Source organism: Bufo gargarizans, chromosome 5, assembly GCF_014858855.1.
Source record: "Bufo gargarizans isolate SCDJY-AF-19 chromosome 5, ASM1485885v1, whole genome shotgun sequence".
NCBI lineage: Eukaryota > Metazoa > Chordata > Amphibia > Anura > Bufonidae > Bufo > Bufo gargarizans.
Genome location: NC_058084.1, coordinates 74,327,403 through 74,350,607, shown reverse-complemented (window position 1 = coordinate 74,350,607; position 23,205 = coordinate 74,327,403). Strand labels below are relative to the sequence as shown.

Here is a 23,205-nt window from a genome sequence, read left to right as displayed (position 1 = left end):
AACAGTTATTCCGCGACTGATTTAGCCACTGTTACTCACGCCCGCTCTCTCCGTGGCGCGTCTCCCGAGTTGTTACTTTAGTTGTGCCGATCTTTCTTGCTCGTCTCTCAGCGCATGCGCACTCAAACGGTCGGGATGCCAGCAGCTTGTTGAAGTCTTTTCTTTGCCTTGGTACTATATGTCTCTATCCTCACCGCCCGTTCGATAGTTGCCAAACCAGACGCGTTTCGGAGCTTTACAGTTCCTTCCTCACTGGTATAGAATAAATGCATGAATTCTAGGACCCAACCTTCAGTTTTCTTATACTCATTTCAGTAAAAGCTAATATCTGGACTGGATCATCGTCTTTAGAACTTTCTTATAGGTACTAATGGCATAATTTGCTAGATACATAAATCTCAATTCTCATTAGGCGTTTTCTTGCTGTGTTATAATGGACTATATCATTTTCTAGTATTCTCCTCCATATCAACATTATTGAGAAGAGAAAAACGTTGATGCCAGAAGATAATCAAATTATTTCATAGTAAAAATAAATAAGAATAAAAATAAAATGAAAATAAAATGAATAAAATTCTTAGAAGTGAGGGGTGAGGGGAAAGTCGCAGTAGACGTCGGTGCGCTGGTAAACAGCCTGGCATCGACGTCTCGTGCGTACTGTCCCCCCAACCCGACTACAAGAACCCGAAGATCTCCAGTTCAGCATTGAGTCCCCCTGGCATCAAGGACCCAAATTCAGATATTTTCTTTGATTCATACCTAGACATCTGAGATATGAAATCACTAACGGTTTCAATCGCCATAAACTTCAAACCGATTGGTTTACTGGTATGGAATGTATGAAAATGGTTGGATAATGTATGCATTTCATATCCTTTTTTGATATTGATATGTTCTGAAATTCTCGTTTTAAGGGGCCTCTTTTTTCTCCCTATATACTGCTTTTGACAATGGCATTCTATTAAATAAATGACTGATTTGCTGTTACATGTAAGCATTTCCTTTATTTCCCATTTGTAATTATTTACTGTAGATTACACTAGTTTTTTTTCAGAAAATTGGTTTGCTTACAATTTTGACATCGACCGCATCTGTAGAAGCCAGTCAAAGACATCCAGTTTAAAGAAATTTCTTTATTACATCTCACTGTTGGTGCCATTTTTAAACCTAGGTGGGGTGCCCGAGTGTACACTATTGGGGGTTGTATAGGGATAACGGGCCCCAATACTTTGTCTTCTTTTAACAAATGCCAGTGTTTTTGGATAACTTTTGCTACTCTCTTATATTTTACGTTAAATGGTAATACAATCTTGCAGGACTATCATCTTTTGATTTTCCCCTGATTGTTTTGGGGTAAAGAACATTGTCCTGTCCAACCCCCTCACTTAATTGAGGGATTTGTCGTGTACTTTCAAAGGATATTGTTTTTCCAAAAATTGAGCCTTCAGTAGCTCTGCTTTCTTTTCAAATTGTTCTGTTTGTGTATAATTTCTCTTAAGATGCCGAAATTGGCTCGTGAGGACATTAAGCAGCCATTTTGGCAGATGGCAACTAGAATTGACAATGTAACAATTGTTAGCCACTTCTTTTTGGTATGTGCTACAGACAAATGCCCCATCCCGCATTTCTATTTTTACGTCCAAAAATTCCGTAAACCTTAAATTGAGTTTGTTAGTATTAATCAAATCCACAAATCCCAGTAGTGACTGATGTGGGCCTCCCTATATTAATAATATATCATCGATATTTCTTTGCCAGAGCACCAGGTTCAACCCCAGCTTGGGAAGGATGGTATCCTGTTCCCATGCTGCCATAAATAAATTTTCATAGCTGGGGGCATGAGCGTCCCCTAAAAATGTTAAATTGATAAATATATCATGCCTGGGTGTCCAACTTGATGGGACACACGACGATTGCAAGAACAGGAATCTCTGAATCCATTGCGTTAATGGAGAAGTGGTGCACATGCGAGACCGTGACCACCGCTTCATTCACGTCTATGCAATGTTTTTTGTCCCGCACTCATGCTGGAAAGCAGCTGGATCCCATTATAGTCTATGGAGTCCAGTGGATCTGGTGAATGCTAGTGGGTTGTTCTCTGCCAGAACATTCTGCTGGATCAGGTTACCGGTGATGTGAACGTAGCCTAAGCCAGGTGTTATACGCATGCAACCCCTGCTACATTCATACTGGGCACTTGGAGACCCCTGTTCTTGTAATCAGTGGAGTCCCAAGTGGTCTGATGCCCAGAGACCATACATTTTTTTTTTTACCTCTGTTGTAAACAGATCTAAACACTGATAACCCCTATTGATGATGAGGTCTGTAGGGGCTCCAATATTGTTCCTGGCAAGAGCAACCGTGCTATTTATGCCACCCAATATGCCAGAATATCCAACAGAGCCCTCAAGAAAGGCTTATAATGAACGAAATGTGAACAAAGCCTTTCAATGAATTATTGAGATGGGATGAATTATTTATAAAAAAAAAAGGTACATAAAAATATCAGAATACATTGAAAGCATTATGCAACCGCATTTGCATAGTGTCATGGAGATTCATCGGTGTCTTCCTTTCATCATTTATTTCCGAGCCGAGAGACAAAACCGAGCGAGCTGCATTCCAAAAGCTGTAATTCGGGCACAATGATGTAACATCTATTTACTGTCTCAGAATACATTGTATCAGTGCGGCTGAACCTTCGCTGCCAGTTAAAATGCATGCTCCTCTGTATCAGCGTGAAGCCCCTCGTGTTCATTATACCACATAATTTGCAGCAATTGTAATTTGATTCAGAAGGCATTTGTCTTTGGAGACAGTAATTTGATTTTCGAGTTGTTTTTATCCTCCTGCTCCCACTAAGTGCCTTATCTTCCTTTTGACAGCCCTTAGGAATTTTACACTATGTGAAACCCAATCCCCTGAGACGGTGACACTGCCAATGTTTTCTAGTAGGTTATTCATCCGATAGCCGCTAACTTGAAACAAATACGATTTTGTTCATAAGCGTTAAATCGTATGGCATGAATTGCCACGGAGGAGAGAATAAAAAAACTGGAAGGATGAATGCAAATGATAATACTTTGTATGAAATCAACAATGCAATTTACTGATAGGTAAAGCCTCATTTACTCAAAGTGATTGCCACTGAGCGACCACCAGGTAGCGATATTTTATTTAGATCATTGTTGTTCTATTGCAGGTGCATCTTATGAGCAGAATGATAAACTTCCATACACGTACAGATGATGGCTCACATTATGTACAGATCTGTGCAACGAGGGACAATATTGAAAGGGTTTTCCGAGAGTAAGAAATCCTCAGGATCGGTCATCAATATCTGAAAGGTGGGGGCCTGACTGCCGGAGCCCCCAGTTGTTTGAAGAGGTCCCATCGCTCCCGTGAGGGCTGCAGTCTATTCCTAAGCCAGTGATGCCACGTCCATAGGTCACATGGCCTAGGCTCAGCTCAGTTTCATGCAAATGAATGGGCCTGAGCTGCAATACCAATCACAGCGGCTATGCAGTAAATGATGCAGTGCTTGGTACGGGCTTGTTCACATCACCGTTATGCATTCCGTTATAAATATATCCGTCTGGTTTCCATTATGCTGGACGGAAAACAAAGTTCTGTTGAAAGGACTTTGTTTTCTGTCCAGCATAACGAAAACTTAGGCTTTCCCATAGGCTTCTATTATGACGGATCAAAACAGAATGCATCTTAAAGGCTTCGGTATTGATTTCCGTCTTATGGATTCCGTTATGCATAAGGGTGATGTGGACAAGCCTTAAACTGCGAGGAGGACACAATGCGCACTGAAGTTGCATTAGTTGCTTCTATTAATGATAAATTTGATAACGCAGTCCCATGGCTTCCAATACCAGCTCTATGCTGACGACACTCTAATCTACCTTTCTGGCCCAGATGTCACTTCCCTGCTATCCAGAATCCCAGAGTGTCTCTCAGCTATATCTTCATTCTTCTCCTCCTCCATCTTCTTAAAACTTAACATGGAGAAAACAGAATATATTATTATGTTCCCCCCATGTCACTCAGCCCTCCTACCTGACCTGTCCATTACAGTTAACAGCACAACGCTTTCTCCAGTCTCACAGGTCCACCGTCTGGGGATAACATTTGATTTTGCCCGTTCATCTTTCATATTCACTCCTTCCTCACCTCTGCGTCAACTAAAATTCTAGTGCGCGCCCTCATCAGCCTGGACTACTGCAACATTCTCTTCTGTGGCCTCCCTATATAGCCCCCTTGCACCCCTCTAATCTACCCTCAACTCTGCTGCCCGGTTAATCCACCTCTCCCCTCGCTTCTCCTCTGCCAATCCCTTCACTAGCTCCCCATGGTCCAGTGAATTCAGTACAAAATACTAACAACTACATATGAGGCCGTCCACAACCTGTCCACTCCTTACACCTCTGCCTGCTTTCCTGATACATCCCCACACATAATCTCTGATCCTCAAGGGACCTCCTTCTCTGTTCTGCTCTTGTCTGTTCCTCACACAGTCGTCTACAAGATTTCTCACGTGCATCCCCATAAACTGGAACTCGCTGCCCCAGTACATCAGACTTTCCGCCAACATCCAAACCTTCAAAAGCAACCTGAGAACCCACCTGCAATAAGCATGCTGCCACCACACAGCCAGATGAGTAGCTTTTACCCTCAACTACTGTGTCTTAAGATGTACAGGGTCATGGAATTAATGGTGCCATCAAATAAATTATAATATAAGGAAGCATTACTTGGCTATTTGTTCCTCTGCTGTCCCATCACTCCTGTATTCACCACTGGTCTCTGTTTACTTGGCTACAGCAATCTCAGGCAAGTGATTGGCTGCAATTATTTGCCCAACTTGGACAAAGCAAGAAAATTTAGACTTGCACATCCAAAGTCACAGGTGCACATCCATAAAGCTAATAAACAAAATATGGCAGCACACTGTTACACATGCGAACAATAGAACTAGGGATTATTCTGGATTACAATACTATACCTATTATACATAAAAAAATGGAAGCTCTTCACGCACATTTTTTGATCAAACGTGTATCGGTCCCATCTACCAACGTGAAGGTGGCTTCTGCATATGGGTACCTAACAGAACTATCAGTTGTTAATAATAAAAAAAGTTAAGTTTCAAGTAAAAAAATAAAAATAAAAAATAAAAAAGTCCCTTTCCCCTAAAGTTAGAAAAAAAATCCAGAAACCCCCCCTCCACTCACATAAGGTATTACCCCATCCGTAATGACTGGCTCTATAAATATATTACATGATCAACCCTGTGAGATAAACACTGTAAAAAAGTAAATAAAAACTGTGCAAACGAAACCCCCCAAAAACTTTTTTTGTCACCTTACATCACTAAAAGTGCAATACCAAGCGATCAAAGAGTTGTATGTACCCCAAAACAGTACCAATCAAACCATCACCACATCCCGCAAAAAATGAGCCCCTATATAAGACAATTGGCCCAAAAATATGGCTTTTAAAGAATGTAGACACTAAAACATGATTTATTTATTTTTTTTCACTTTAACAGCGTAAAAGCTTTTTTGAAACCAAAAAAGTAGACATATTAGGTATTTCCGTGTCTGTAACAACTGGCTCTATAAATATATCACATAATCTACCCCATCAGATAAACACAGTAAAAGAAAAATAATAAAAAGTGTGCCATTTTTTTTGTCACCTTACATCACAAAAAGGGCAATAACAAGCGATCACAAAGTTATATGTAGCCCAAAATAGTATCAATCAAGTCACTTTATCCGGCAAAAAAAGTCAATCGTCCAAAAAAAAAAAAAATATGACTTTCAGAAAATAGAGACATTAAAAAGTTTTTTTTGTTTCAAAAATGCTTTTATTGTGAAATAAAGTGAAATAACTAAAGAAAAGTAGACATATTAGGTATCGCCGTATCTGTAACAACCAGCTCTATAAAAATATCACATGACCTACCCCCTCAAGTGAACGCTGTAAAAAATAAAATAAAAACTGTGCCAAAAAAGCCATTTTTTGCCACCTTACATCACAAAAAGTGCAATACCAAGCAATCAAAAAGTAATATGTACCACAAAATAGTATCAAACTTTGACCTCATCCCGCAAAAAATGAGCTCCCACATAAGACAATTGCACAAAAAGTTTTTAAAAAATGTCATAAATAAATAATAAAAGGTGAAATATATCGACTCAAGTTTACGACTGTCATGAAGTACAATGTGTCACAAGAAAACAGTCTCAGAATGGCTTGGATAAGTAAAAGTCAAAGTTATTACTACACTACATAAAGTGACACAGATTTGTAAAACATTGCCTTGGCAGGAAGGTGAAAATTGGCCTGGGGTAGAAGGGGTTAAACGAAACCCATAAATTGGGCCATTTTCCAGTGGCGTGCCTAGGGTGTTTGACACCCAGGGTGGGTCCTTTCTCTGGCACCCCCCCAATACTTAAAAAAAAATGGTACCCCCTCACAGTAGTATTGCCCTCATTGTGCCCCCTTCACAGTAGTTATGCCCTCTCTGTGCCCCTTTCGCATTAATGCCCACTGTGCCCCTTTCGCAGTAATAATGCCCATTGTGCCCCTTCCGCAGTAATAATGTCTATTGTGCCCCCTCACAGTAATAATGCCCATTGTGACCCCAGTTGTTTTAAGAGAGGGCAGCGCTCATATGAGAGCTGCTTTCTCTGTTCTGTTCACCTGCTCGCCGCAGCATTTGCAGTGATGAGCAGGTAAACAGAGCAGAGAAGGCAGCGCCCATACAAAAAAAAAATATAAGGACAACCCCTTTAAAGACATACTTGGAAAACATTACATACAGTGCTACAGAACATATAGGGTAATACAGCGCCACATATGTATCTCTTACATCCAGTGACTTCTCTTCTCTGATGTAGATATTCTCTTTCCTCCTCTTCTCCTGTTAGACCAGACCACCATGGTGACTTCTTTCAGCCGCACCTCATCTCTGCAGAGTTTAACAAACAGACATCTTATTTTCCTACTTTACCATCATCCTCCCACCTTCTCAACACCCCATCCTGCCACCCCCAATACTGTGTCAACTGTGCTCCCCAATACTTTCCTGCAGAAACAGTCACCCTGAAAATACTGGTACCATACAGAACACTCCTTTATATTGTGCACTAGTAATAAAAAAAATATAAAAAAAATAAAAAAGACACACGCACACACAACCCCCATATAAAACCCTAACGCCCCTTTCACATAAGCGAGTTTTCCGCGTGGTTGCAATGCGTGACGTGAACACATAACACCCGCACTGAATCCTGACCCATTCATTTCAATGGGTCTGTGTACATGAGCATTTTGTTTCACTCATCAGTTCTGCGTTGCGTGAAAATCGCAGCATGTTCTATATTCTGTGTTTTTCACACAGCCCTGGCCGCATAGAAGTGAATGGGGCTTCAGTGAAAAACGTATTGTTGCATCTGGAATCAAGTGCCCATTAGACCTCCAGACCCCCCAATCAGACCCCCATTAGACCTATAGACCCCCCAGTCAGGCCCCCTTCTCAGGGCTCGTGCTGCAGTCACCTGACCTCCTCCAGCGTCAGATCAGAGTGCGCTCTGTACGTCCTGACGCTGCACCAACTCCAAATGTATTCAATATAATTCTTGAACTACAAGTATAAAGCTGCCCGTAGGCGCTTGCCTATGGTGTCTAATATAAAAACTCCGCTTTCACTATTAAAGGGGTTGTCTCACATCAGAAAATGGCATTTATCATGTAGAGAAAGTTAATGCAAGGCACTTACTAATGTATTGTGATTGTCCATATTGCTTCCTTTGCTGGCTGGATTCTCTCCCCCCCATCACATTTTACACTGCTTGATTCCAGGGATTATGACTGTAGAGGGAAGGAGTATTATGCAAATATATGTATATATGTCCTTTAATATATACATATATACAGTGGCGTGCCCAGGGTGTTTGGCACCCAGGGTGGGTCATTTCTCTGGCACCCCCCCCCCCCCCAATAATTGACCACATACCTCTTACATCCAGGGACATTTCCTGTCATGTAGACCTTCTCTTTCCTCTTCTTCTCCGTTAGACCACCATGACAAATTCTTTCAGCCGCATCTCGTCTCTACAGAGTTTGTAACACAGACACGTTAGATTTCTCAATTTTTCCATCAACCCCCCCCATCCTGGTGTCCTCACAGTATCATCCTGCTGCCACCCCCAATACTGTGCCCGTTGTGCCCCCCAATACCCCAGGTACTATCCTGCTGAAAAAAATTGTGACCCTAATAGACATAATTGGGGTCATTTATATCAAACTGGTATAAAGTAGAACTGGATTTCCAAAGGAGCTGTCAAATATGAAAGGTGGAATCTGATTGGCTGCTATGGGCAACTAAGCCAGTTCTACTTTACACCAGTTTGATAAATAACCCCAAATGTTCCTATAGTGTCTACAGCAGCTATAATGTCCCCTAGAGTGCCCCCAGTCATATTAATAACACCCTATATTGTGCTCCAGGTAATAATCCCTTTATAGTGTCCCCAGAAATAATAGACTGGCCTCTACAGTGCCGCCTCAATAGAAAGTCCCCCATGCTGCCCCCCACACAGTAGTGTCCCCCACACTGCCCCCATACAGTAGTATCCCCCACACAGTAGTGTCCCCCACGCTGCCCCCCACACAGTAGTGTCCCCCACGCTGCCCCCCACACTGTAGTGTCCCCCACATTGCCATCCCTCCCATAATAAATTGCCCCCCCCCACTGTGCCACACAGTATCCGACCATATTTCCCCCACGTCCTCCTGTGTGCACCCCGCTCATGTCCCCCAAAGTTGCCACATTATAAAATAAAAGTTTGCCCCCACACGTCCTCTGTGCACCCCGTCCCTTCATGTCCCCTAAAGTTGGCACATAAAGAAAAAAAAAAGAGAAAGAGGCAGACCCTAAAGCTAAATACTTACCTGCACTTGCTTGGAGTCCCGGCACTGTGCTGCTGAGTCCCAGCACAGGCACGCGCGATAACGTAATCACGTGCGCCTGCGCCGGGATGTCGCTACCGCATAGGCTTCAGGCCTACTAGGCCTGAAGCCTATGGCGGTGATCGGCGGCGGGGCAGGGAACTATGCGCTCCGCTCCCTGCCCTGCTGCAGTATGTGAGACTGGGTCATGGGTGTCAGCGCTTCAGCAATGAGCACTTCCATCTGAATTGCTTCTGGGCCTGCTGGCACCCCCGTCAGAGCCGGCACCCAGGGTGCACCGCCCCGCCCTGGGCACGCCACTGCATATATATGTTGGCCCTGTGTGGCCAGTATATGTGGGGATAGATTTGTATTCCCCCAGGCCCAGGTTGTGGCCATGCATTGCCACAGGTATGTCTGGATAGAGATATATATATTTATATAATATGCCCCAGGTTTATATTGGGTATATATGTATATGATGTGCCCCAAGCATCCATATAGATATATATTTATAATGCGGCCATATTCCCCCCAGTTCCGGGTGCCACCCCCAGCTGAGGAGAGGCTGACAACTGGACAATTATGTCCAGTTTCGGCCACTTCAAAGGACAGATGATCAATAAAGATACTCTGCCCTTTGATAACCTCTCCAGCAGCTCCGGAGATTATGCATGACAGGGACAGGAGAATAAAGCTTCCCTGCCCCTGTGTGCCGCGTACCTCCGGCGCTGTAATTACGGGACTGGAGGGTATGCGATATCTCCACAGGTGGGAGGATCAAAGGATCCCCCCACCTGGGAGCGTGTGCCAGGATGCGTTGGCTGGGGAAGTGACGTCATCACAGTGGGAAACAGGAGCGAGCGCCGCAGGGTTTAAATACCCCAGCGGCACTGCGCTCAAGAGGTCATATCCCGGACCCCCTCCCCAGAAGGAGAGGGCAGGCAGCGCTCAGGAGAGGAGCGCCCCCGCCCCCCATGGAAGGATCCTGGATGGCTGAGTAACCCCTATACCACCAACGAATAACCCCTGATCTCTTTAACCCTTCAACTGCCCCATACCCATGCCCTGAATACCCCTTCCTTCCCTGTGTGCAGCCCCAGCATTCACCTCCCTTGCTGGGCTGTATTAACCCTGTATTTTCCCCTCTGTCCTGCAGGTCCTTAACCCCTGCAGTCCCAGCCACCTCTGCATTAACCCTTGCAGGACCACTCCTACACCCTGCATTGTGTTCCCTGGCCTGCATGTATGTTAACCCTTGCAGTGCCACAATTGCGTTAACCCCTTGTACCCCATAGGGACAGTGTGTAGCCAGGTGGGTGGGTTGCTGGTATTTATATGTATGTGAATGTAATGCTTAGGTAGATTTTGGGGTAGAATTGTGTAAGATATTGTACTGTGTGTAGCGTAGTTTAGGATTATAGTGCTATTGGTGTGGGCGTCTATATGTATATATATATTTACAACCATTGATCTATAAATATATATTGCAGGATGACAGGCCAAACTGGATGGACAAATGTCTTTTTTCGGCCTTATGTACTATGTTACTATGTATTATTAGACTCTATACTTGCTATTGTGTAATAAATATTTTATTGTTTATAATACAGTGCATAGTGTTTTTGGTAGTCGCCGCCGTAGTATATCGTAGTAGCTGTAGCAGTAAGTCGCATGTAGTTTAGTTCAGTGTAGAGTGAGGCAACAGAGTTAGGCCTCTTTGACACGGGCGTTGCAGGAAAATGTGCGGGTGCGTTGCGGGAACATGCGTGATTTTTCAGCGCGAGTGCAAAACATTGTAATGCGTTTTGCATGCGTGTGAGAAAAATCGCCATGTTTGGTACCTAAACCCGAACTTCTTCACAGAAGTTCGGGCTTGGGATCGGTGTTCTGTAGATTGTATTGTTTTCCCTTATAACATGGTTATACGGGAAAATAATAGCATTCTGAATACAGAATGCATAGTACAATAGCGCTGGAGGGGTTAAAAAATAATAATTAAACTCACCTTAATCCACTTGATCGCGCAGCCCAGCATCTCTTCTGTCTTCTTCTTTGCTGTGTGCAGGAAAAGGACCTGTGGTGACGTCACTCCGGTCATCACATGGTTCGTCACATGATTTTTTACCATGGTGATGGATCATTTGATGGACCATGTGATGACCGGAGTGACGTCACCACAGGTCCTTTTTCTGCACACAGCAAAGAAGAAGACAGAAGAGATGCCGGGCTGCGCGATCAAGTGGATTAAGGCGAGTTAAATTTATTTTATTTATTTTTTAACCCCTCCAGCGCTATTTTCACTATGCATTCTGTATTCAGAATGCTATTATTTTCCCTTATAACCATGTTGTAAGGGAAAATAATAATGATCGGGTCTCCATCCCGATCGTCTCCTAGCAACCGTGCGTGAAAATCGCACCGCATCCGCACTTGCTTGCGATTTTCACTTCTATGGGGCATGCGTTGCGTGGAAGACGCACAATATAGAGCAACCTGAATGGGTCAGGATTCAGTGCAGGTGCAAAGCGTTCACATCACGCATTGCACCCGCGATGAATATTCATCCGTGTGAAAGGGGCCTTAGTTTCCTTTCATAGTATAAATAGGCAGAGTCATTACTAGACGATTCACGCCTATTTATGAATATTATTATTGAGATTATGACCACCCTGTAATTCAGCAGCGGTGGTCATGCTTGCACACTATAGGAAAAAGCGCTAGGTCTCTGATGGCTGGTGCAGCAGCTGTCATCCTGACCACCACATATATGCGCTGAAGCTGTGGTTGTAACCCTTGGAATCAAGCAGTTTATAATCAAGCAGCAATGGAAGCAATATGGACAATTACAATACATTAGTAAGTACCTTGTATTAAAGGAGTATTCCCATCTGAGACAATGGTGGCATATCGCTTGTCTGATAGGTGCGTGTCCTACCTCTGGGACACCGAGAACAGAGCGGGAAAGGTGGCGGCTGGGTTTCCCCAGGTCCAACCACCACCAAGTGTTTCCCCACAGAAGTTAATAGGAGTGCACCAACTTGTGCGGCCACCGCTCCCATTCATTTCTATGGGGCCAACAGAAATCTCGGCTATTTTTGACGGCCCCATTGAAATGAATGGAGGCCAGCAGCGCAAGCACGTTGTACCCTCCGGGACTTTGCCAGCTGCCTTTAACTTTCTCTACATGATAAATGCCATTTGCTGAAGTGACAACCCCTTTAAGTGTGCAACGCATAGTAATATTATTTGAACTGCAATTACTTACAGACCTTACTACGCACAAATGCTGTTCTAGGAGCGGGGGATGGCCAAATACAGACAAATTATGTTAATAAAACTACTCATTACTGTAATTTATTGCTGTGTTTTCCTGTCTATGCTGGGACTAGAAAAGCCAGGTCACTTTGCAGGGCAGCACCTGCTTGTGCCACAATCCCAATAGTTTACTGCATGGTATCCCTGCACAACCGTCATCCAGCCACTAGGTGGAGCCCGTACACCAACTACAATCCTGGTCTCAGTTCCTGTGTCTGTGGAGTTGATAGAGCTATCCTAAGATCGCCTTCTGATGACGTCATTCAACAGCGTCTCAGTGTGACAACAGGAAAATGAGCTAGTACCTACTGTTATTGTACAGAGGACTCGATAGCAGAATCTGCTTTTATCATTGAATGGCTTCATATGAGAGTTACTAGTGGCTGAGATCGTCATGGCAGAGCTGGAGATCGGGCAGCAATGTGATGTGGAGCACTGCGGGCAGCTGGGTAACTGATGTGTCTGTGATTGGATAGATTTCTACTAATTCAGAAAAGTTGTGGCATGATCTATTACTTGTATGATTTCATGGCGTGCAATGTATCTACGATATAGAGCATTAAAAATGTGTTAAAATACAGAAGTAATCAACTCGGACTAAACAATTGTGTTGTAAAACATCATTGAGCAGTATAGAGGTTGGAACATAGCAGGGTGATCACATGCCTGAGTACAATAAGCATAGTAAGCAAAAATCACAGAAAAAAAGATAAACAAAGATAAAAACATCCTGCACGATGTAATAAATAAATGTGCGGATGTCGCTGGCTACATTCATGAAAAGAAATCGCAGAATAAAAAAATAATAGTGCACTGACAAAATAGATGCAAGAATTATATATGGACACTCTGATAAAATCTGAGACTCTCAGCCAATACATTTTGATCAAAACACATCTGAGCCCGCCTACCAGCAACAAGGTGGTCTCAGGTCAGGCGGGTCCTACGCTAAACCTACCTACAGTGTCGGGCTGGGGAACATAGGGCCCACCAGTAAAATTTATTTTGGGGCCCACCGTACGGATACATTCAAATATAATAAATATTTTAACAAGTTTTTTATATGAACATAGGCTGGTGTAGGAGCTGTACATTGAATATATGTATGTAGTGCAGTTAGGGGTGGGCGGTATAGGCGATATAGGCGATATGCGATATGAATTTGGGCCACAATATGGATTTTCGCCATATCGCCGGACCGCGATATGATCGCGCGCACCATGTTCTCCTGAGCCGGCCGGCACAGCGGAGGGAGGAGGAGGGAATCCCTCCCCACTGTGCGCGGCTGCCGCTGAACACCAATGAGGACAGAGTAGGAGGAGGAGGGGAGGGACTGTGGCCACTGCGCTACCAATGAATGTGCCGGCCATATCCCACAGGGTCCCCCTCCTCCCCCCTCCTCATCATTGGTGGCAGTTTGCAGTTCCGATCGGAGCCCCAGCAGTGTAATGCTGGGGCTCCGATCGGTTACCATGGCAGCCAGGAGTCACGCTGCTGAAGTCCTGGCTGCCATGGTATGTTAGTGAGCAGAGAGCAGCGCATTATACTCACGTGCGCTGTGGCCGCCGGTCGCTCCTTCTTCTGTCTGTGCGGCGGATAGCTAATGCTTACAGCATTAGCAATGCGCCGCACAGACCTATGAGAAGAAGGAGCGACCGGCGGCCACAGCGCACGTGAGTATAATGCGCTGCTCTCTGCTTACTAACATACCATGGCAGCCAGGACTTCAGCAGCGTGACTCCTGGCTGCCATGGTAACCGATCGGAGCCCCAGCATTACACTGCTGGGGCTCCGATCGGAACTGCAAACTGCCACCAATGATGGGGAGGAGGGGGACCCTGTGGCCACTGCCACCAATGATTAATACTGGGGAGGGAGGGGGGGTTTGCGTTACCAGAGGGGACATATCAGAGGCTGGGGAAGGGGGGACATATCAGAGGCTGGGGAAGGGGGGGCAGATCAGAGGCTGGGGAAGGGGGGGCAGATCAGAGGCTGGGGAAGGGGGGGCAGATCAGAGGCTGGGGAAGGGGGGGGGCAGATCAGAGGCTGGGGAAGGGGGGGGCAGATCAGAGGCTGGGGAAGGGGGGGGCAGATCAGAGGCTGGGGAAGGGGGGGCAGATCAGAGGCTGGGGAAGGGGGGGCAGATCAGAGGCTGGGGAAGGGGGGGGCAGATCAGAGGCTGGGGAAGGGGGGGGCAGATCAGAGGCTGGGGAAGGGGGGGGCAGATCAGAGGCTGGGGAAGGGGGGGGCAGATCAGAGGCTGGGGAAGGGGGGGCAGATCAGAGGCTGGGGAAGGGGGGGGGCAGATCAGAGGCTGGGGAAGGGGGGGGGGCAGATCAGAGGCTGGGGAAGGGGGGGGGCAGATCAGAGGCTGGGGAAGGGGGGGCAGATCAGAGGCTGGGGAAGGGGGGGGCAGATCAGAGGCTGGGGAAGGGGGGGGGCAGATCAGAGGCTGGGGAAGGGGGGGGCAGATCAGAGGCTGGGGAAGGGGGGGGCAGATCAGAGGCTGGGGAAGGGGGGCAGATCAGAGGCTGGGGAAGGGGGGGCAGATCAGAGGCTGGGGAAGGGGGGGGGCAGATCAGAGGCTGGGGAAGGGGGGGGCAGATCAGAGGCTGGGGAAGGGGGGGGGGCAGATCAGAGGCTGGGGAAGGGGGGGGCAGATCAGAGGCTGGGGAAGGGGGGCAGATCAGAGGCTGGGGAGAAGATCAGAGGCTGGGGAGAAGATCAGAGGCTGGGGAAGGGGGGGCAGATCAGAGGCTGGGGAAGGGGGGGCAGATCAGAGGCTGGGGAAGGGGGGGGCAGATCAGAGGCTGGGGAAGGGGGGGGCAGATCAGAGGCTGGGGAAGGGGGGGGGCAGATCAGAGGCTGGGGAAGGGGGGGGGCAGATCAGAGGCTGGGGAAGGGGGGGGGGCAGATCAGAGGCTGGGGAAGGGGGGGGGCAGATCAGAGGCTGGGGAAGGGGGGGGCAGATCAGAGGCTGGGGAAGGGGGGCAGATCAGAGGCTGGGGAAGGGGGGGCAGATCAGAGGCTGGGGAAGGGGGGCAGATCAGAGGCTGGGGAAGGGGGGCAGATCAGAGGCTGGGGAGAAGATCAGAGGCTGGGGAAGGGGGGGGCAGATCAGAGGCTGGGGAAGGGGGGCAGATCAGAGGCTGGGGAAGGGGGGCAGATCAGAGGCTGGGGAGAAGATCAGAGGCTGGGGAGAAGATCAGAGGCTGGGGAAGGGGGGCAGATCAGAGGCTGGGGAGAAGATCAGAGGCTGGGGAAGGGGGGCAGATCAGAGGCTGGGGGGGGGGCAGATCAGAGGCTGGGGGGGGGCAGATCAGAGGCTGGGGGGGGAAGATAAGAGGCTGGGGGGGAAGATAAGAGGCTGGGGGAGCACATGAGAGGCTGGCGCCATGGTCAGCTCCCTGCTGTTGTGTGCACTATGCACAGGGCAGCAGGGAGAGTGTAAAGTCCTATTCACCCTAATAGAGCTCTATTAGGGTGAATATGACAAGGGTTCTAGCTCTTAAGGAGGCCAATAGTTAATAAATAGAGATGAGCGAACTTCTGTTTTAAGTTCGGCGTCTAAAGTTCGGGTTTGGATTAGCGGAGAATCCCGATCTGGAACCGGATATGGATTCCGACTTCCGTTGTGGTCCGTGGTAGCGGAATCAATAATGGCCGATTATTGATTCCGCTACCACGGACCACAACGGAAGTCGGAATCCATATCCGGTTCCAGATCGGGATTCTCCGCTAATCCAAACCCGAACTTTAGACGCAGAACTTAAAACAGAAGTTCGCTCATCTCTATTAATAAATAAAAAGTAAAAAAATAAAATAAATTTAAACACCCCCCCCCCAACATAGAAAACAATATATCGCAATATATATCGCATATCGCACATGCTTAAAATTATATCGCAATATAGATTTTAGGCCATATCGCCCACCCCTAAGTGCAGTAAGTATACTGTATTATGTGCCACTTGTGCAGGGGGTGGGAGACTAGGGGCCCACCCTGCTCAGGGGCCCACCGGGGGATTCCCCTGTACCCCTGTGGGCCAGTCCGAGCCTGCCTACCTAAGCCATTGGGCTTCTATGTTCAGGAGCGCAGACGCCGCTGCTCCTAGTCACCTCCATGTGCATCAAGCAACCAATGGGAGGAGGAGCAGACACACCTATATGTACCACCTAATCAAGGCGCTCTATTGGATAGGAAGGGCAAAAGTGCAGAGGAATGCTACTCCCAAGAGAAAATAGGTGCGCATTCACACTTGAAGGTGCCACTCCCTCAAGCAAATACTACATAGTAATCAAAAATAACAGAAAAAAGATAAACAAAGATAAAAACATCCTGCCCGATGTAATAAATAAATGTGCGGATGTCTCTGGCTACATTCATGAAAAGAAATCACAGAAACAAAAAGTTAATAATGCACTGACAAAATAGATGCAAGCATTATATATGGACCAGGCCCTCACTGTGATGTAATAAAATCTAAGACAATACATTTTGATCAAAACAATAAGCATAGCCAGCAAAAAGAGAAGAAAAAACGATCTTCTCACAGATCACAGTTCAGTAACATGCGCTATAACTGCCTATACACATAATGTCCATGTCCTCCATAAGTGTCAGTTCTTGCGGATACCATGGTTAGAAGGAGCCTGTTCCCATGAAAGCAGTACAATCTGCAGGCAGCACGTTATAGAGCGGGAGGAGCTGAGCAGATTGGTATATAGCTTCATGGGTTAAACTTGTAATTTTTACATTTATATCTCTGCACTTTCTGACCTCAAGTTGTACATGGGGGCCATCTCAGGGCTGGGTCCAGGTTCATGAGGGCCCTTGGGCGATAAAGTCTCAGTGGGCCCCCTTGTGGCATTTTGCACAGCGTTCGCGGCAATGAAACTGCATGTATTAGGCTGAGTTCACACGGGCGAGATTTCCGCGCGGGTGCAATGCGGTAGGTGAACGTATTGCACCCGCACTGAATCCGGCACCATTCATTTCTATGGGGCTGTGCACATGAGCGATTTTTTTCACGCATCACTTCTGCAATGCTTTAAAATCGCAGCATGCTCTATATTCTGCGTTTGTAACGCAGGACAGGCCCCATAGAAATGAATGGGGCTGAGTGAAAATCGCAAGCATCCGCAAGCAAGTGCGGATGCGGTGCGATTTTCACTCATGGTTGCTAGGTGACAGTCTATTCACTGTATTATTTTCCCTTATAACATGGTTATAAGGGAAAATAATAGCATTCTGAATACAGAATGCTTAGTACAAGGTCAATTGAGGGTTAAAAAAAAAAAAAAGAAATTAACTCACCTTGTCCTCTTCATCGCGCAGTTCCCGGTCTCTTCTGATGAGCTGTCGGCTAAAGGACCTTTGGTGACGTCAGATCACATGCTCCAATCACATGGTACATCACCGTGGTGATGTACCATGTGATTGGAGCATGTGATCTGACGTCACCAAAGGTCCTTTAGCCGACAGCTCATCAGAAGAGACCGGGAACTGCGCGATGAAGAGGACAAGGTGAGTTAATTTCTTTTTTTTTTTTTTAACCCTCAATTGACCTTGTACTAAGCATTCTGTATTCAGAATGCTATTATTTTCCCTTATAACCATGTTATAAGGGAAAATAATACAATCTACACTACAACTAACCCAAACCTGAACTTCTGTGAAGAAGTTCGGGTCTGGGTACCACAGTCGGTTTTTTATCACGCGAGTGCAAAACACATTGCACCCGCGTGATAAAAACTGAACATCGGAACGCAATCGCAGTCAAAACTGACTGCAATTGCGTACCTAATCGCGCGGGTTTGCCGCAATACACCGGGACGCATCCGGACCTAATCCGGACACGCTCGTGTGAACTCAGCCTTAGGCCTTATTTACACGTCAGTGTTCGGTCAGTGATTGTGAGCCAAAACCAGGATTGGAGCCTCCACAGATATAAGGTATAAGGGAAAGATCTGTTCCTGTTCTGTGGTTTTCACTTGCACCAGATTTTGGCTCAGTATCACTGATGGAAAACACTGACCAAACACTGATGTGCAATTAGGCTGGGTATTCACATAATGCTGTCAGTGTTAAGCCTCATTCACACGGTCCGTGAGATACCGGACTGGCATCCTGCTTAGTGCAGGAGCGCACGGCGTCATTGGTTGCTATGACGCTGTGCGCTTTGTGCCGCAGGATGCCAGTCCGGTATCTCACGGACCACGTTCCACGGACGTGTGAATGAGGCTTTATTCAATACATTCCAGAAGGGTTACTTAGCATCGTAAATCAATATAATGCTATGCGATCCTATCAGCGCTACATAGATCCGGACGGGAGCTCTAGCAGACACTCACAAAGCATTGAACGCGCTCGTGTGAAACCAACCTTATAGATCATGTGCGCCAGTACAAAAAATACCCCCTAATAATGTGCATCAGTACATATCAGATCCTCAAACCCCCATAACAGATCCTCAGATCAGACCCCCATATCAAACTTCACATGAGACCCCCCTTTAGACCTCCATGTCAGACTCCCATATCAGAACCCAGTTTCAGACCTCAGATCAGACCCCCATTAGACCTTCATGACAGGCAACACCCCACCTCCGTATCAGACCCCCTTTAGACTATATTCATCTTTACAACATAGACCTCCATGTGAGACCCCCATATCAGACCTCAGATCAATACTCCATGTCAGATCCACCCCCCATATCAGACCCCCTTTAGTACTCCATGTGAGACCTCAGATCAGACCCCCATTAGACCTCAAAGTCAGACCCCCCAAGTATCAGACCTCAGATCAGACTTTAAAATAAATACATTAACTTACCTCTCCTGCTCTGCGACCACTCTCCCAGTCCAGCGTTCTCCTCTGCAGTTGTGCTCCCTCGTCTTCTCTGGGCCCATGCTGCACAGTAATCTGACTGCCTGCAGCGCCAGGCCATAGTGCACGCACATGACGCTGTAGACAGTCAGGACCGTGGAGCGCATCCTGGAGGAGACCAGGGAGGAGGGGTGAGTACAGCGCTTCACTCCCCCTCCTCCTGCAGACTACTGAGCACGTCCATAATGGAAGCGCCCACTAGTATTCCCTTTATAAGACTGCGTCTTATGAAGCGAAAAATACCGCTGTGACCCCTATAGCTATGCCAGTGGCAGCGGGCCCCGGGACTTGCCCGGTGTGCCGGGTGCTGACGCTGGCCCAGGGCCATCTTATCAGTGACCAGTGGCAGACTTGGCATTTCTAAGGACTCAAGCAAAATAATGTGTGAGGGGCCCTAATTGAAGACATTTTGGGGTCACTTTAATCAGGAAGCTCTTAAAGGGTTTCTGTCACCTGAAAAATGGTTATTAACCGGGCTGACATTAGCGATGTGCTAATGTCAGCTGATCATAACTATATTAGTGCCATCTCACTGCCTAAGGCCTTTATTGAGAAAAATGTACTTGCCCCTAGGAGCGAGCGGGGGGGGGGCATTGAACCTGCTCCTAGAGGCTCCGTTTTCCCACCTCTTTTCACGCCCTTCTTCTCTTGATTGACAGGGCCAGGCAGTGCTGCTTCCCTACCTCCGGCCCTGTCTGCAGTGTAAATCTCGCGCAGGTGCAGTAAGGGAAGGACGTTCGGCGGCTGCTGGCTTCCTTACTGCGCTGAATACTGAACGGCGTGAGATTTACACTGCAGACAGGGCCGGAGGTAGGGGAGCAGCACTGCCTGGCCCTGTCAATCAAGAGAAGAAGGGCGCGAAAAGAGGTGGGAAAACTGAGCCTCTAGGTACAGGTTCAACGCCCGCCCGACCGCTTCTAGGGGCTTATTTGCATATTATAAAAGTACATTTTTCTCAATAAAGGCCTTAGGCAGTGAGATGGCACTAATATAGTTATGATCCGCTGACATTAGCACATCGCTAATGTCAGCCAGGTTAATAACCATTTTATAGGTGACAGAAACCCTTTAAATTCAGCATCTAGATAAAAAAAACAGACATAACGGCTCTGAGTACAGATAATGTAGATGCCACGTGCAGTCCTACATAACACTACTAATAACACAGTGATGACTCTGTGACTACAGATAATGTAGTAGATGTCACCTGCAGTCCTATGTAACACAATAGATAACACATGGATACCCCTCTGACTACAGATAATATAGGGTACCCTGCAGTCCTTTGTAACACCACAGATAACACAGTGATACCCCTCTGACCGCAGATAATATAGTAGGTTACCCCGCAATCCTGTGTAACACCACAGATAGCACAGTGATAACTCTCTGACTACAGATAATGTGTAGATGTTACTTGCAGTCCTATGTAACACTACAGATAATAGTGATGACTCTGAGTACAGATAATACACAGGAATCTCTTTGAGTACAGATCAGGTACATGTTATCTGCTGGGCTGAAGACTCCTCACTGCAGCTGATAGGGCCTTAGTGAAGGAGGGAGGGGGCCTGTGAGGCCTGACGGGAGGGGGCCCCAAGCAATTGCATTGTTTGAGTGGTGGTAAAAAGACCACCACTGTCAGTGACTGACAGCTATCTCTGTATACACACTTACATAGAGAATACTATCCATCACTGATAACACATCCCCTGTGTAAAGCTATCAGTGACTGACATCTATCTCTGTATACACACTTACTCAGAGAATGCTATCAATCACTGATAACACATCCCCTGTGTAAAGCTATCAGTGACTGACAGCTACCTCTGTATACACACTTACATAGAGAATACTATCAATCACTGATAACACACCCCCTGTGTACAGCTATCAGTGACTGACAGCTACCTCTGTATACACACTTACACAGAGAATGCTATCAATCACTGATAGCACCTCCCTGTGTACAGCTATAAGTGACTGACAGCCATCTCTGTATATACACACTTACTCAGAGAATGCTATCAATCACTGATAACACCCCCCCTGTGTACAGCTATCAGTGACTGACATCTATCTCTGTATACACACTTACATAGAGAATACTATAAATCACTGATAACACATCCCCTGTGTAAAGCTATCAGTGACTGACAGCTACCTCTGTATACACACTTACTCAGAGAATGCTATCAATCACTGATAACACCTCCCTGTGTACAGCTATCAGTGACTGGCAGCTATCTCTGTATACACACTTACACAGAGAATGCTATCAATCACTGATGACACCTCCCCATGTACAGCTATTAGTGACTGACAGCTACCTCTGTATACACACTTACTCAGAGAATGCTATCAATCACTGACAACACCTCCCAGCTATTAGTGACTGACAGCTATCTCTGTGCACACACTTACATAGTGATTGCCAGTAGTCACTGATAAGACACCTACTTGGATGCTGATCTCAGAAAGTGATCTCCTCCATTCAGATACCCTGCACCTGCCATCTGCTCTTCACTGTTGGGAGTTTAGTGCAGGCGCAGTGTGTCTGTATACCCCTCCATCAGCGGCCATCTTACAGACAGTACCTCTATGTGGACAACACAGAAGAAGATTTACCCAACAAGGGGGCATGGCCTGTGTAATAAAGAAAACACCACAGAAGGCTATATTAGTAAGTGGCATTAGTGATCTTACATACACATTGGTCAACCGTAGCCTAAAAATGGCCAACCCCTGATCTGTTAGAATACATCTCATGGGTCAGTTTCCCATAGAAATCTGAGGGATCTTAAAAGCAGGAGTGTACATGTGAGCAAACCCTTATGGACATTAAACCTGCCTCCAATGTGTTCCTTTATAGATTTCCTTCCCTTTGTCTGTGATGGCTGCGCAAGAGTCTTTTGGTGAGTGAATTTCTCCATATAGAGGCCCCATGTTATAACAGTCACTTACAGTATGCTGGGGTATGTTCACACGAAAAAAATCACCTGTTTCCACACAGAAACTGCATCAAGAAGCGACATGTTACTTGATGCACATTTCATATCTGCATGGAAAAGATCCACAGCCATATGTAGTGGCAGATGGATTACCATTGGAAACAAAGGGGCATGAATAGCATGTGGATTTCTCTGCAGAATAGGCATCTATATAACTGTCCTTTTGAAATACTTTTGATATGTAATAGAGACCTATCAAGGGTTTTGATCAGTGAGAGTATACTGATGTATAAGACAAGGAGCTAGAAGCACTCAGACAGGGGCCGTGTCCCCTCGCTGCTGAAGATGGGCTCAGTAGAACGTGTAAGGGCCCGTCTGCAGTCTGACTCCGGCTGCGAAAAAAGAGACAGCGCTCTGTGACATAGGACAGACACCCAGGGTGAGAGTTATTAAAACTGCTGCAAAGTGGAGATGTTGCCCATAAGAAGAGAGTTGGAAAAGCTCATTCACAGATGACAGGCTGCCATAAAACTGCGCCTGTTCCTGCTGAAGGCTCCTTGGAAAAAATTCCCCTTCGCTGCTCCGCACTTCTGATTCCGGTTATATTGTTACATTAGGGAATTGCCCGTAATGCGGCGCTCCAATACTGCTAAAGAGGCACCAAAACAGCTTCCATGATCATTAGAACAAAGGGGCCCAATACTCAATGAAGTGCCATGGCCCCCATGTGGTCTTTCCCACACTGATCACACATATTCTTGATGTATTCCAGATATTTCCCATTTTTACATGTCCTGTTAGATGTTTCATCGCAGCATTGAACCTTATATAAAAAAATATATATATGTAAAAATGTTTTTTTTTCTTCCTGTAAAGCCTCACACATAGAAGCAGGGATTCCCATGGCTGCCCGGAGGTAAGCTAAGATTTTATTTAAAACTGTCTCAAGGCATGTACACCAGTCTTTTGCTGCAAATTGAGTTTCATTTATGATGCATTTAGTAAATCTCCCTTATTGTATGGCCTGTGTTCATGTTAAAGGGGTTATTTAAACAATAAAACATGCCCCCCAGTGCCCGG

The 23,205-nt window shown here is 46.3% G+C and overlaps 1 protein-coding gene across 1 annotated transcript in view; it reads left to right on the top strand.

Annotated features, from left to right (window-relative positions):
* Positions 1-12,552: 12,552 nt before the first annotated feature.
* Positions 12,553-23,205, top strand: part of ZFAND1 (zinc finger AN1-type containing 1) — a 33,427-nt gene continuing 22,774 nt past the window's right edge. The window contains exons 1-3 of the mRNA XM_044295004.1: positions 12,553-12,734; positions 22,047-22,089; positions 23,002-23,041. Of these exons, the coding sequence (XP_044150939.1) occupies positions 12,680-12,734; positions 22,047-22,089; positions 23,002-23,041 (138 nt within the window). The 5' untranslated portion in view covers positions 12,553-12,679. The remainder of the gene's footprint in view (positions 12,735-22,046; positions 22,090-23,001; positions 23,042-23,205) is intronic.